Consider the following 13,443-nt stretch of genomic DNA (forward strand, 5'->3'; position numbering starts at 1 on the left):
ATAAGAATGCAGTTGTAAACGTTGGACATCCCTTCCCTATTCCAAGAAGATTTTGCAAAAGTTGCACTTTCATCAGACTCTTTAAGTTGCCCACTTGTTGAGATTCATCCTGAATCTCTATGCAAAATAGCTTTCAGTAGCCATTGTCGCAGGCCTTATAATCTATGAGACCAAGAATACCCCAGGTATTATCCATGGCTCCATTCCCTTTACCACAGCTGTGCTTCAGAAGTTCAGGCACATTAGGTGTGTTGTGAGGATTTGTATATGTTTGGCCCAGGGAGTGGTACTTTTAGAAGGTGTGGCCCTGTTGGAGTAGGTGTGTCACTGTGGGTGTGGGCTTTAAGACCCTCATCCTAGCTGCCTGGAAGCCAGTATTCTGCTAGCAGCCTTCAGATGAAGATGTAGAACTCTAAGTTCCTCCTGCACCATGCCTGCCTGGATGCTGCCATGTTCCTGCCTTCAGGATAATGGTCTGAACCTATGAACCTGTAAGCCGGTCCCATTTGTCATTTATAAGACTTGACTTGGTCATGGTGTCTTCACAGCAGTAAAACCCTAAGACGTGTAAGACAGTGGTGCTTCAGGAAGGGTTTTAAATATGTATGTGGACAAACATCTCCAGAAATGGGGAAGATCCTAATGGTTCCTGGAGCCTGTTTGTCATTTGTAGGTGGCTTTTGCTGTTTCAGGGGATACCTAGTCTGAGTCCCAAGTTGTGCTAACAATTATTTCAGTTCTGTTGAAGTTAAGGTTTACATATTTGTTGACATTGGTTGACAACAAAACTGCTAAGCATATGCCATCTTTAGATGTTTATACTCTGAAGGGTAAACATACTAAAATGTCTATATGGAAAGCCAACTTAGGGTTCGCCTAATGGCTACTCTTGGTTCCTGAGAAGGATGCCTATGAGGCCAATGCAGCAGAATTCTATCAGGAGTTGGCTGTTTGCTACTTCTGAGACTATTAGTCTCTGGAAAGCAGTCGTGACTTGGATAGTTGAATCATGGTCGTACTGCAGAGCTGCCTAGGTCCCTGCCAGCTTTGTCCCTGTAGCCCATTGGAGAATGAACCTGCCCAAGCAAGGGTTTGGAACTACTTTGAAATAACAATACAGTTTGAGCTGCCACTGAAGAAGGAACATTCAGTGCATGACAGGATGTTCAGGGGAACCAGGGTTCCTGGGAAGGAGGCTTGAGTCACATGGTGGGGCAGCTGTTCAACCGGCCAGGATAACTGGAAAACCAGTCCTTCAGTAGCCATCACAGAGGCAAAGCAGTTCTAACTTGTAACAAAGCAGCTTTACTTGTAACAAGTTCAGATGTCATGATTCTGGCCCTGCTTTTCCTGCTTCTGTGGTGTTTCTACCTTTATCCTCAGAATTTAAAGGTTGGGTTTTGTTTAGTGCAGTGGATAAGATGCCCAAGGTGTGGGAAGGCCATCCCCTTTTGGCCTTGGAACTCATACCCAAATCTGGAGAGCTTACTTGGTGGAAGGCATTTGTGGAGGGTGTCTTTGCCTCTTACCTACTTTGGTAGGTCTGTTGTTCTGTCCTTACTGCACTGCTTCCTTGTCCAGGTAGGCCCCATGAGGCTGCCTACAAGCCAGCATCCTGCCATGGGCCAGGCTTTCAATGTGGGCCATGAGGGATGACCAGGGCATGCTTATCACAGCAGTGGTTTGCATGATAGAACTTCTAGCTCTGTTGGTGGTATGGGCCATATGACATTGGCCATCAAGGGCATCTCTGGTGGCCGTGTGGGATGTTCTAAAGGGAAGCTTTTGGTAGCTCTGGTACTAGAGGAAGTAGGGCAGTCCTGGAGAGCAGTATCTCCTGAGAGATGACACTTGTTCCCACTTCCCCTGTCAAGTGACTAGAAGCTGGGACTGCTTGAGCACCTCTTCCTCTAGTTTTGGTGGACAAGGCCCTTGTGTTGTCTACCATGTTGAACAAGGTGGTAGCTATGGCAGTACCTGTTAACCTCTTTCACACTGCAGAAAGCCACACTGCTCAGTGTGAGTTGCTTTTCTCTACTTTTTAAAGAGTCCTGTGGATAGAGGCAACCTTGTTTAGGAACAGCTGGGCAGCTGGATCCAGCTGAGGCAAGATCCAGTACACCACTGTGGCAGTTTACTACCTGGCAAACTCAGGCTCCCTCTGCTGGCCTGGGAGGTGCTGCTGCTGGGCAGGTTGCCAGGACTCATGGGACCTTTGAGCCAGAGATGTTGAAGGTGCCAGGCCAGCCCACTACAGGCTGTCACTGGTAGACATGGCTCCCACTGGTCACCCGAGAAAAGTAGGTGACTAGTAGAAGCCATTGCATCTTGGGACAGATTCTGAAGCTTGGTAAAGTAACCTCAGTATCTTTTCTCTCAAAATGACTGTAGTGCTCCACTCGTGTACCATCAGAGGACATCTCCCTAGGCATGAGTGCTGTTAGTAGCACCCTCCCCAAATCTTGTGCCTGAGACTATCAGAAAATATGTTTACATTATGATTTACAACTACCAACATTACAGTTAAGAGGTAGCAATGAAGATTTTATGGTTTTAGGAGTCACAACAGTAGGAAGGTTGAGTTCCTGTGAGTGAGGCAGAGCTGGAGCCACACACCATGTCTTGTTCTATCAGTCTCCCAGTAGGAAACCATGGGGCTGAAGTCTCAAGCATTTCAGGGGCCCATCTTTCCCATGGCCTCTTTGAAGGCTTTGTATTCCTTGTTAAAAAACGGTCTCCTACTGCCATGGACTGCCCAGCCCCATGACCTAATACCGTCCCAGCATTACCTTCTCTTTACCACCTTCCCTCACCTGCAACCAACCACCATCTCCCAGGGCACTCCTCCAGCACCTTGTTCATTAATTAAGCTGCTTCCTGAGCTGGGGCCAGAGTGCTGCTTGGTCGTATGGTCTCAGGTAGAGACCATCAAACATTGGTTTATGTTCTGTGGTGTGAGGAGGCGGCAAGAGGACACAAGCGTAGACATTTCCCAAGATTCCTGTGACAGTAGGAGTGCTACCTACCACCCAGGTTGCTCTGTGACGCAAGGCAGAGCAGTGTGGAAATCTTACCCTCCAATCAGTCACTCTTACACCATAGGACTTAGCGGCACCCAAGGGTCAGCTGTCCCTTGCCATGACCTGCCAGTCAGATTTCTTAGGATTTAGAGGATAATAGGTTAGGGGGTGGGAACTACTGCCTGGTGGAAGAGTATGACAAGACTGGGTGAAGCCTGGCACAGGAGCCAAGAGCTGCTCAGAGCCACGGTCCTGGTGGTTCACACCCTACTGTGACTACTTTTTACATAAACTCCTGTTCCCTCTATGCAAGCCCATATACCCTTTGCACCAGATTCCCCTAGATCAGGTTATTGGGCCACCAAGAATTCAGTTCTGAGGTTACAGAAGTCTAGAGTGGCTTCTGAGGGCAGTTGACCTCTCCCAAGAACAGTCCCCCTACCCCAGCATAGCTATGTATCCAGGTCCCTGCCCTGTGTAGGAAACTCTGGAATTTAGGAGGGGGTGAGGCAGGCAGGAAGCAGGGGACTCCAAGCCTTCAGACTCCATGCAGGGTCCCAGCTTTCAGAAAGACTCATCTGTTTCGAGGAACAGCTATTCTTGGCTTTCCTCAGGCTCTCAGTAGCTAGATGGGAGAGGTCCATCAGAAGATCAGACAAGACCCCAGTGCCGGGCAACACGTTGGTTTTAATGGCATTGACATCCAGGCAGTCACATGTCAGTTCTGCTTGGCAACTTCCAGGGGTGAGGGGCTGCAGCCTTGCTGGGCTGGGCTGAGGCCCTCCAGTCTGCTCAGCAGCCTGAGAACTCACCACCTGGCCTGTTGCTTCCCGACCCGGCCCCACTGAGAAATACAGACAATTGCACTGATTGACATAAGTCCCGAGCGTCCTGGACTCCCAGCACACCCTGGCCTGTCAGCGTTGATGAGGGCTTTGGCGTCTGCTCGAGGTGGTCCAGGGCTGCTCCCGGGAATAGTGTTTATCAAATGTGACAAAGGTTCTTTTACAGACTGGGGTTCTGGAAGATTTATTTCTGTGGTTCTGAGACTTGTCTCCCATGGCTTCACTAGAAGTTAGGCCTGGATAACGCTGTGTTGGTTGGTTTATTTGTAAGGAATGTGTAAGGCATTTTGGTAAGTTGAACAGTTTGCCGAGGAGACTCAGACAGAGGTTCCCTCCTTTGAGCTGCTACCATCCTCCTGCAAACAAAGTAGACAAGTAAAGGAAAGACCAGGACAGGAGTCAGAGCATCCTCTACCCCCTCCACTTGCCCTGTGCCTCCCTCGGAGAAGCTCCACATGCATCAACAAGCACTTCAGAGAAAGCAAACCTGTCAGTCTGGAGGCCTAGAGTTGACTCCAGGGGTCAGGGGTGCATGCATAGGAACTGGGGTGACCCTATGATGAGAGGAATCTAAGGCACTGAGTGTGGCTTAGAATCTGGTTTTGCAGACAAGGGACTCCACACAAGAGTGAGGACAAGCCGGCAGTGCAGATGTCAGCTCCCCTTGGAGTTCTCTCTCTCTGGTGTCCTGCTTCCCCGGCCCCTAAATAGCATGGAGCAAACGGCTGGAGGCCTGGCCCAAGTCCTGCCTGCACCGAGGACTCACTGCTCTTCCCAGCTGTTCTTGCAACTTCTTCACTGTGTCCTTCTCTTTTGTCAGCTGCTCCTGGGTTGTCTTCAACAGCTCCTGAAGTTTGGTGGCAGCACGGCCCAGGTCACTTGTTAACCTCTTCTCTTTTTCTAGTCTCTCCTGTGGGCCAGAGGGTTGAAGGTAGTCAGCACTCACATGTTATATCAGGAGGAAGAGCTGCCCTGATGACTTCCATGAATACAGGAAGCCACCTCCTTCCTTAGACAGTGCTGGCTGGGAGCCTTTGCTGACAATTCTGCCTGTATTCTGTCAACTTCTGCTACTGCTCAGACAGCTTCCTGATCTGTCTACTGTGCACTGCCCAGTGTGAAGCCACTATGAGTATACCTGAATCATGACTTCAAGCTTTATCAAGCTTACATTTAAATGACACTAACTTGTAATTGAGATATGACTTAGTTCTGGTCTAGTGCCTTCTAGGTGTGGCAAGGGAAGACAGTGCCTGAGCTGTTCCCTCTGGGTTGGCCCCTCCCCCAGAACAAGACTGACTGACTGGTGGTCTGAATAAGAATGGCTTCTATAGGCTCATGTATTTGAATACATAGTCATCAAGAGAGTAGCACTATTTGAGAAGAATTAGTAGGTATGGGTTATTGGAATAGGTGCGGCCTTGGAGGAAGTGTATCTCTGGGAGTAGGATATGAGCTTTCAAACCCCATGCAAAGTCCACTTTTTTGACCTGTAGATCAGGATGTAGCACTCAGCTACTGCTCCAGCACCATGGATACTGCTATGATGAGGACTAACCCTCTGAACCTGTAAGCAAGCCCTCAATTAAATACTTTCTTTTATCAGAGTTGCTTTGGTCATGGTGTCTCTTCACAGTAATAGACTAGTGACTACAACAGTGACCAAAGCCTTGAAGACCTTCAAATCCAACCTGTACCCCGGGCTCCATCCTCTACCTTCAGCTGTGTAACCTCTTCTATTCCTGAAGACTCCAGGGGGCCAGCAGCACGGAGATTCTCCAGCTCTTCTTGTAACCGACACGCTGTGCTTTGAGCCTTGTCAGAGAGGGATACATCTGGGTTAGTGGCCTAGCAGTCAACCTGGCTAAATTCACCTAGGGGCTGGGGGAGGGGGAGGGCCATCCCCAGCCTAAGAGGACAATATATCATGTTGATCCACATGGTCAAGAAGCTTGGAGATAATCCATAACCACCCAGGCCTTCAGGATCCCCCAAAGATGCAGAAACCTACAAGGCTCCTGGGGCAGTCAGTACCAGTACCCACACACCAGCTGCCCAGTAGGAAAGTTGAGAAGGGCAGAGATGATGCCCAAGCTCTCAAGACAGCCTGAAAGCTCGCAGGGACTGGGGCCACTAAGCAGGACCTAACCTCCTCAAACTCAGCTGTGAGCTTCTGCCGCCGTGTCTGCTCATCTTCCAGGGAGGCTTCTGTCTGCTCCAGCTGTGTTTTCAACTGTACAGAGATACCACAAGTGTGACTGGAGAGGCTGGCAGAGGCCCCTCTGGGGCAGACTGAAACTGCCGGTTCCCCCCTTCAAGCTCTTTCTAGGATTCCCTGGGCCTTTCCCCGCCCTAAGTCATTCTTAGCACATTCTTAGAAACGTTTCTGGGGAGACATTTGCCTCAGACTCAGGAGAGAAAGAAGTCGCAAAGAGGTGCTGGGGGGGGGAAACACTACACTCTAAGGAGCCTTTCACAGGACTCACAGGGCAGGAAAGACCCCAAAGCCACGAGGCAGGACATGGTCCACAATGGGAACTCAACCTCTTGCCAGCAGATCCTCTGGGTCTGCTGGAACAGACTCTGGAAGACAGATGTCTGGCTGGCAATGCCCTAGTAAAGGGCCACAGCTAAAGACAAATCCCCTTTGAGGCTACAGACCCAAACCCAAGCTACAGATGTGTCCAGGAGTCCCTTCCTTGTATAGTAAGGGCCAAGGGCTCTAGCCACCTGCCCTTAACTATATGCGCTTCTGTTCTGGGTACTCTCACCTAGATCAAGCAGGGTGGGGAGGTGGCTAGCAGTGGGGATTGAAAGTACCTGCACTCAGTTTAGTCAGCACAGAGGCTGCCCACCCAAGTAACACCTGATGTTAGGGACACATCTGAGGACCAGCTTATCACCCTAACCTTCATAGGGTCCTGCTCGGCTGGAGGGACAGCTGGAGACCCAGCCACGTCACCATCCTCTACGTGGCTCCTCATGTCACTCAACTGCTGCCTGACCTGAAACAGGGAGGGGTGGGTTTGTGCAAATACACAGTGGCATGCAGGTCCACAGCACACATGCACGCACACAAGCACCTATGCACTCGCCGACAGACAGACAGACAGACAGACAGACATTCTCAGAGATGTAGGAAGAGTAAAGGTCTGCCATCTGTGATCGATATTTAAGTCCCCTAGTGCAGGAGAAATAGGTTTGGACCATATACTTCACTCAGCACCTCAAAGCCTTGAGGCCACAAGCCTCCTGGCTAATGAGAGCCATGTGTGTTTGAGGTGAACTTGTGGGGCAACACCCCTCTCCCCAGGAGCAACCACACAAAGCCAGGGAGTCCACATGGAGCAAACGCAACTGACATGTCCCATTCCAATTCTTCAAGAATGTCGTGTCCTGCTCACGGCCTTTTGGGGGCCCAGACCAGATGGTAAGACCATATTATTGCCTTGTAATTCTTGGAGTCCACTAGAGCACTGGACCTCCCATCTGAAGGACAGCAGAGTCACACAGGTTGCTTGGGAAAGGTCCCAGTCAGAAGGCCTGGGGATAGAACTCAAGTATAAGCTCTTTAGGAGATCTGGGTGGCCTCAGTCTCCTCTTAAGCTTTACTCAGCAAGCCACCCCAAGTCTGCCTTCCCCAAAGGCTCAAGAGGCAGAAACCAAAGAGCACAGCTCAAAGATGACAAAAACCCTTGGCAGGCATGTTCTGTGTGCATGCCTTGCCTGGGCCGAATCCCTTGGGGGATGAGAATTGGGGGGTTCTCACCCAGACCCAACCTAGCAAATGGCTGAGAATGGCAGCCTTAAATTTGGGAGGCTTGGCCTGGACAGCATCTACTTCTGGTGTGGTCGTCTGGATTCAGTGAGCTGGTCTTAGAAAGTGTGGAGGCGGGTAGCCAAACACACCAGAGCTGCTCTCCTGGACAGCACATGTTCAATCTCCAAATCTCAAATGTTGACATCTACTTCAAGGTTTTCAAAATGACAATGCAGATCAAACAGAACATAGCTGCAGTTGCACAGGCTGCTGCCTACTGCCAGAGTCGGGGATGAGGATCCCCTGTGAAGAGGGAGACCAAGCAGTTGGGACATGGGATCAGACACAGCAGCTGCAAACTGGGAAAACTGACTGGACTACAAGAGGCAATCTGTACAGTGCAGCTCCTCACATCTCTGTACAGGTTTATCTGCTCTCAGTGGATACCAGGGGGCCAGAACAAGCAGGTCTTCCTGTATAACTCTAAGACTGGCAAGGCCTGAACCATCATTGAAGCAGGGAACATGCAGAAAGCAGAGACATGCCAAAAGGCTATGAAGGACCCTCTTGATGTCAGGGGCCCTATGTCCTGGACTGCTCAGTTGACCAAACAGGCTACTAAGGCCTACATGACCTACAGCCCTTGGTCCCCAAGCCCATGGTCTTGAGCAGGGACCAGGTTTGCCCAAAGACAGGAAACGGGATGTGAACATCCTGGCCGCTGACAGCTGCAAGCCCAGCTAAGAGTTTTAGGCAAACTGCCGGAGTCCCACATGACTAATGCATGGTATGACCTGCTGAGCTGCAGAGACTACACATAGATATCAAAACAGCACCATCAAGTTATATCACACACGCATACCCCACATCATACACCCCTGCCCAGGACATAAGTCAACCTACCAGGGCAAGCTCATTGCTTTGTTTCTGGGCTTCACTCTTGGCTTCATCCAGCTGAGACTGAGAGTCTAGCAGAAGCTGCCTCAACTTCAGGGGAAACAACCAGATGAGCCATCAAGGAGGGGGAAAAAAGTTCCAATGAGTCTTTACCTAAACTGAAGACAGAGTCCAAGCCCTGGAAATTTACATAGCATGGGGCAGATATCCTAAAGGTGCAATTCCCTACACCCAGGCTTTCAGAAACACCTGTTTTGGTAGTCTGAATGAAAACGGTCCCAATAGGCCTATAGGGAGTGGCACTATTAGGAAGCGTGGTCTTGTAGTAGGTGTGGCTTTGCTGGAGGAAGTGTGTCACTAGCAGGTGTGTGTGTGTGTGTGTGTGGGGGGGGGGTCTCATGTCTCAGAAGCTCAAACCAGGCCTATTAGCTCACAGTTCACTTCCTGCTGCCTGCTGATCAAGATGTAGAAGTCTCAGCTAACCTCTCTAGCACCACATCTGCCTGTATGCCATGCTTCCCACCATGACAATAAACCAAACTTCTGAACTGTAAGCCAGCCCCAATTATATGTTATCCTTTGTAAGAGTTGCCATGGTCATACTGTCTCTTCATAGCAACAAAAACTCTAAGACACCTGCCCACTGTCTCTTGTTAAAGAGCAAAGTTTGCAATCTAGAATGAAGGTACTAGGCTTGGGAATTCTACTCCTAAAATCGGGAGACAGAGACTGACTGAAATCCACTTTCAGCTTAAACAAAAACAACAACAAAAAAATCTCCGACTACCACCACTGCAAGCTAGGCAGAGAGGCCACATGCTGATGGGCCAGCCAGAACCTGAGGGGCACTCCTACAAAGAAGGCTCTGCCCCTGCCCTGCCTTGGGGCTGCCTTTCTCAAATCTGCCCCAAGATGCCCAGGGCTATCAACCCAAAGGGACATCTGCAGGGTGTTAGGTGAAAGTCTGCAAACAGAGCTCTTAAGGCTCCTGTTGACAAGCACTCAAACAGTAAAGGAATCACTGGGAATAACCGAGGTTTCCTGGGGCAGAGGCCACTCAGGACCAGGACTTGGAATATGGATTCACTCACCCCTGCCACCTCCTTGGCATAATTCTGGCACTCTGCACTGGCAGCTGCCATGTGCTTCTCCAGCTCTGCTTCCAGATATGAAGTGTGCTCCCTTACCTGGACAGGGACAGACATGGACACTGGTCAGTCTCTCACTGGCCAGCAGGGACCCTAACCATACAGTGGGAATTGTAGGTGCAAACTCTGGCTGGTTCTGAAACAAGCAAGGGTAAAATGCCACTGGGTAAACTGAGGTCAGTAAGGAAACCATCCCTGGGCAAGAGAGCCCGACTCCCACCTCCCCACCCCAGCCCCATTGAACAGCAAACTGAAATTCCAGTCGTGCTGGATCCTACCAAGTCCTAGGGCATCAGGAAGAGTGGGTAGAACAGTCCTTAGATGTATACTGGCAAAGTTCAGGCTAGAGGGCACCTTTACAAAGGCCAAAGTTGGCTGCACTATCTTGAAGAGCAGCAGGCTCCATAATTCTTGACTAATTCTTAATTCTAAAGTTTTCAACCAAAGCCACACTGCTGGCCAGAGCTATACAGCCCATGGCTCCCAGGCCACTGAGACTGTAAAAGTTCATCACTTTTACATTGATTAGAAGAGGACAGCCTCCTTGGACATGTGGTCCACGAGGACCCATGCATGTCTGTGTGGCTGTCAGAACATGACAGCAAATTCATAGCACAACAGAAAAGAACCCTCTGAAAGAGAGTGATGTACCTGGTCTGAGCTTTCAAGTTCTCCTCTTAGCTTCTCCACAATGTCTTCTAGATGTTTCACTGTGACCCGTGACTACAAAAGGGAAGACACGTCAGGTGTGAGGATCTGGCTCGCGACATCCTGGGCCCAAGAAGCTTGTGGGAGGCTGTGTAGGCAGCCATACCTTCTGGAGCTCCTCCTCAGCAGCTCCCACCTTGGCCTTCCACACACGCTCTTCTTCCTCCACGCTCTTTTGCAGGTCTTTGAGCATACCTTCCTGGAGGGGAGGTGACACTCAGGCAGGCTCTCTTCCTCCTTAGCTTGATCCCACACTAGCTTCTTGACTCTTAGCAACACTACTGTGCCCCACTGACTGTTTAACTCAGTGTCACCGGGGAAAAGAAGCTGGCCCTGGCAGAGCTATAGCAGGAAATAAAGCCCCAATAAAGCTGCTAGAACTCCTACTGTTCCTGTAATCAAAGGGCTCAACCCCATTTATTTTGGGCCAACCTTGCCCTTCCCCCTACCTGCCTGCCCAGGCATTCCCTGTTGAAACCATCTCTCTAAGCCCTAAACCTTAAACCCACTTATTTTCAACTTAAAAACAACAAAAACTCAAAGAGTTTTCTTCATCCCCTTTACCATCCAACTAAACAAACGAGGCCCAGAGAGGGCAATAAAACTACTTGAGGTCACACAGAACCTTGCTATCTCCTGCTCCAAAGACCCCAACCCAAGCTCTCCCTCCTAGCAGTGCCCTAGGAACACCAAGTCACAGTCACTACCAAGGTTAGCCCGTTGCTCACCGTCTCTGCCAGGATAGTTCGGTACTGGTCACACTCAGCCTGCAAAGAGTTCTGGGTCTCCTCAGCTTCCCTCAACTTCGAGACTATGTCCTAAGGGCAAATGGGTGATCAGGAGTCTACTTAGTCCTGTCTTGACAACTCATTGAAGACTGGGCTCCCGACTCCTAGGGGCCAGAGGGCTTAGGCAGGGAAGCCCAGTGTGCAACAATGTCACTTACCAAGGAGGGCTCGAGGGAAGCGGGTGGTTTCTTCAGCAGCTCAGAGCCCTTCTCCTTGACTTCCCGTAGCCACTCAGCGTAATTCTAAAAGGAAACAGGCATGGTGGGGCCAGATTGTTCCCTGACAATTGTGGGGACCCAGAGAGCCATCCTCCTTCCTACCTGGTGCGCTGAGATGGAGAGCTCTGGGAGCAAGGCCAGCAGGACCTCCTTTGTCTGGGCCTCAGCCAGATGTAGCTGCTTTTCTGACTCTTCCTGGAGAGTGGGAGAGAGAAGGGCAGCATTCAGCCTCTACCCTAGAAGGGTGCATTCTCAGCACATGGGAGGGATAGGTCAGAGGAGGCTAGGCTGTTTAGTGTGTGCCCCTGACTATCTGTGGGAACCAGCAAACACTCAGGTCCCATTAGCTTGCCTTTGCAGCTTGAATATACAGTACACATACATGTACAAAGACCAAGTACAACACTCGGGCAGGGTGGGGCAGGCTAGAACTAGAAGGTGCATGGTGTCAAAAAGGTGGAAATTGGGAAGGACATCTCCAATAGCCACCGGGGTTAGGGCCAGTGGGAGATAGGCTGAGGAAGCTTACCTCTAGCTACACTGGAGAAGGGGACCAAATTCCCACCAGGTAGAGCTAACCCACCTTAGAGAACAAAGCTTGACTTATCCCAAGTTGTGCCACGCCTGACACCACTCTCTGGCCCTCCAGAGAGAGCCAGAAGTCTCCGACAGTGAAAGCACAACATTAGGAAAAGAGCCAGAGAATTAAAGGCGCCATGAGGCAAAGCCCAGGACACCTGCCCTCCCTGAGGACATCATCTGTGTAATGGCTCCAGGGAACTTGGGCCTAAAAGAAAGTTTTGTCTAAATCTGAGACACAGAACACTGGCAGTTGGCATGGCTTGAGGCTTTCAACGGCAAGGATCATGGAAACTTTGTGAGCAGCACTCACTACCTATATCTGATACACGAAGGCAAACAGTATGACAGTGAGGTGGTTCTCTACCTCCATCTACCTGTGTAGCCATAATCCAGTCAGGGAACAGCTGAGGCCACAGCTTCCAAATCTGCCATAACATGGGCTAGAAGGTCATGAGTCATTTCTAGGGCTAAAAGTCTAAGACTCAAGGAATCGGATTTCAGCTCTAAGAGTGCAGTATGGCCAACACTATCCCTTCCCAGGTTTTCTTCTGGCACCCTCACACTTCCCAGGAAAACCATGAGAGTCATTGCGAAGCTGGTTCTATAGAGACAGACACTCCTGTGCACAGGATGCTGGCAGGAGAGACTTTCTCACGGGATGGAAATGTGTGATAAGGAGGGGTGCCCGGTGGCTTTAGGAGCCACTATTGCTAAAGATCAGACTCCAGGCTGGGTCCTGAGTAACCAGGGCACTAGAGGGCTATGTGCCAAATGCGCACTGCTAAGATCATTCCCCTGAGAAGCATCACAATTTCAGAGGGCCCAAGAAACGCAAAAATATTCAATATAGCCCAGGATAAACACCACACAAAAGCCACATAACCCTGGGCTTGCTCAGAGTGTGTGATCCTCTCAACAGAGGAGAGGCAATTAAGGGCACAGATTTCTTTCCTCTTTTTTTTTTTTTTTTTTTTTTTTTTTTTTTTGAGACAGGGTTTCTCTGTGTAGCCCTGGCTGTCCTGGAACTCACTCTGTAGCCAGGCTGGCCTCGAACTCAGAAATCCGCCTGCCTCTGCCTCTCAAGCACTAGGATTAAAGGCGTGCACCACCACTGCCCAGCTCACCTCTCCATCTTAAGGAAAAATAAAAAGGACGGAAGGAAGAGAAGAGGAGACACAGGAGCTTGGGAGATGCTGAGCTGGACAGAGGAGACACTCTTGAGGCCAAGGCTATCCTGTCCACGTGTGTTTCATGGTGCTGACTAAATCAGAGAGGTACTGATATTCCAGCCTTGGCCTGAACAAAGAACTCAGGAAGGGCAGGTGCTCTGACCTTGGCCTGGGTCAGGGAGTGCAGCTTCTCCTCACAGGCCCGCTCAGCTAAGGCCAGTGCCTCCATGGCCTTCCAGTTCTTTTCCCGGAGGTCCTAGAGAGAACTAGACAAAGTCAGCAGCCCACACAGGGAAAGTCACAGCATG

General features: G+C 50.2%; 1 protein-coding gene across 3 annotated transcripts in view; it reads right to left on the minus strand.

Annotated features, from left to right (window-relative positions):
* Window positions 1–3,687: 3,687 nt before the first annotated feature.
* The window catches only part of Rrbp1 (ribosome binding protein 1), a 61,210-nt gene continuing 51,454 nt past the window's right edge, over window positions 3,688–13,443 (minus strand). For 2 of the 3 annotated variants that reach the window (XM_034493861.2, XM_076929881.1), the window contains exons 12-24: window positions 13,299–13,391; window positions 11,487–11,579; window positions 11,325–11,408; window positions 11,107–11,196; window positions 10,485–10,577; window positions 10,322–10,393; window positions 9,614–9,709; window positions 8,529–8,612; window positions 6,775–6,870; window positions 6,015–6,098; window positions 5,582–5,680; window positions 4,632–4,775; window positions 3,688–4,221 (exon numbers count right to left, since the gene is read on the minus strand). In XM_034493861.2, coding sequence (XP_034349752.1) covers window positions 4,183–4,221; window positions 4,632–4,775; window positions 5,582–5,680; window positions 6,015–6,098; window positions 6,775–6,870; window positions 8,529–8,612; window positions 9,614–9,709; window positions 10,322–10,393; window positions 10,485–10,577; window positions 11,107–11,196; window positions 11,325–11,408; window positions 11,487–11,579; window positions 13,299–13,391 — 1,167 coding nt within the window. In that variant the 3' untranslated portion in view covers window positions 3,688–4,182. The remainder of the gene's footprint in view (window positions 4,222–4,631; window positions 4,776–5,581; window positions 5,681–6,014; window positions 6,099–6,774; window positions 6,871–8,528; window positions 8,613–9,613; window positions 9,710–10,321; window positions 10,394–10,484; window positions 10,578–11,106; window positions 11,197–11,324; window positions 11,409–11,486; window positions 11,580–13,298; window positions 13,392–13,443) is intronic. The other variant, XM_076929879.1, reaches the window with a different exon arrangement.

The sequence above is a fragment of the Arvicanthis niloticus genome, chromosome 2, assembly GCF_011762505.2.
Source record: "Arvicanthis niloticus isolate mArvNil1 chromosome 2, mArvNil1.pat.X, whole genome shotgun sequence".
In the NCBI taxonomy this organism is placed as follows: domain Eukaryota; kingdom Metazoa; phylum Chordata; class Mammalia; order Rodentia; family Muridae; genus Arvicanthis; species Arvicanthis niloticus.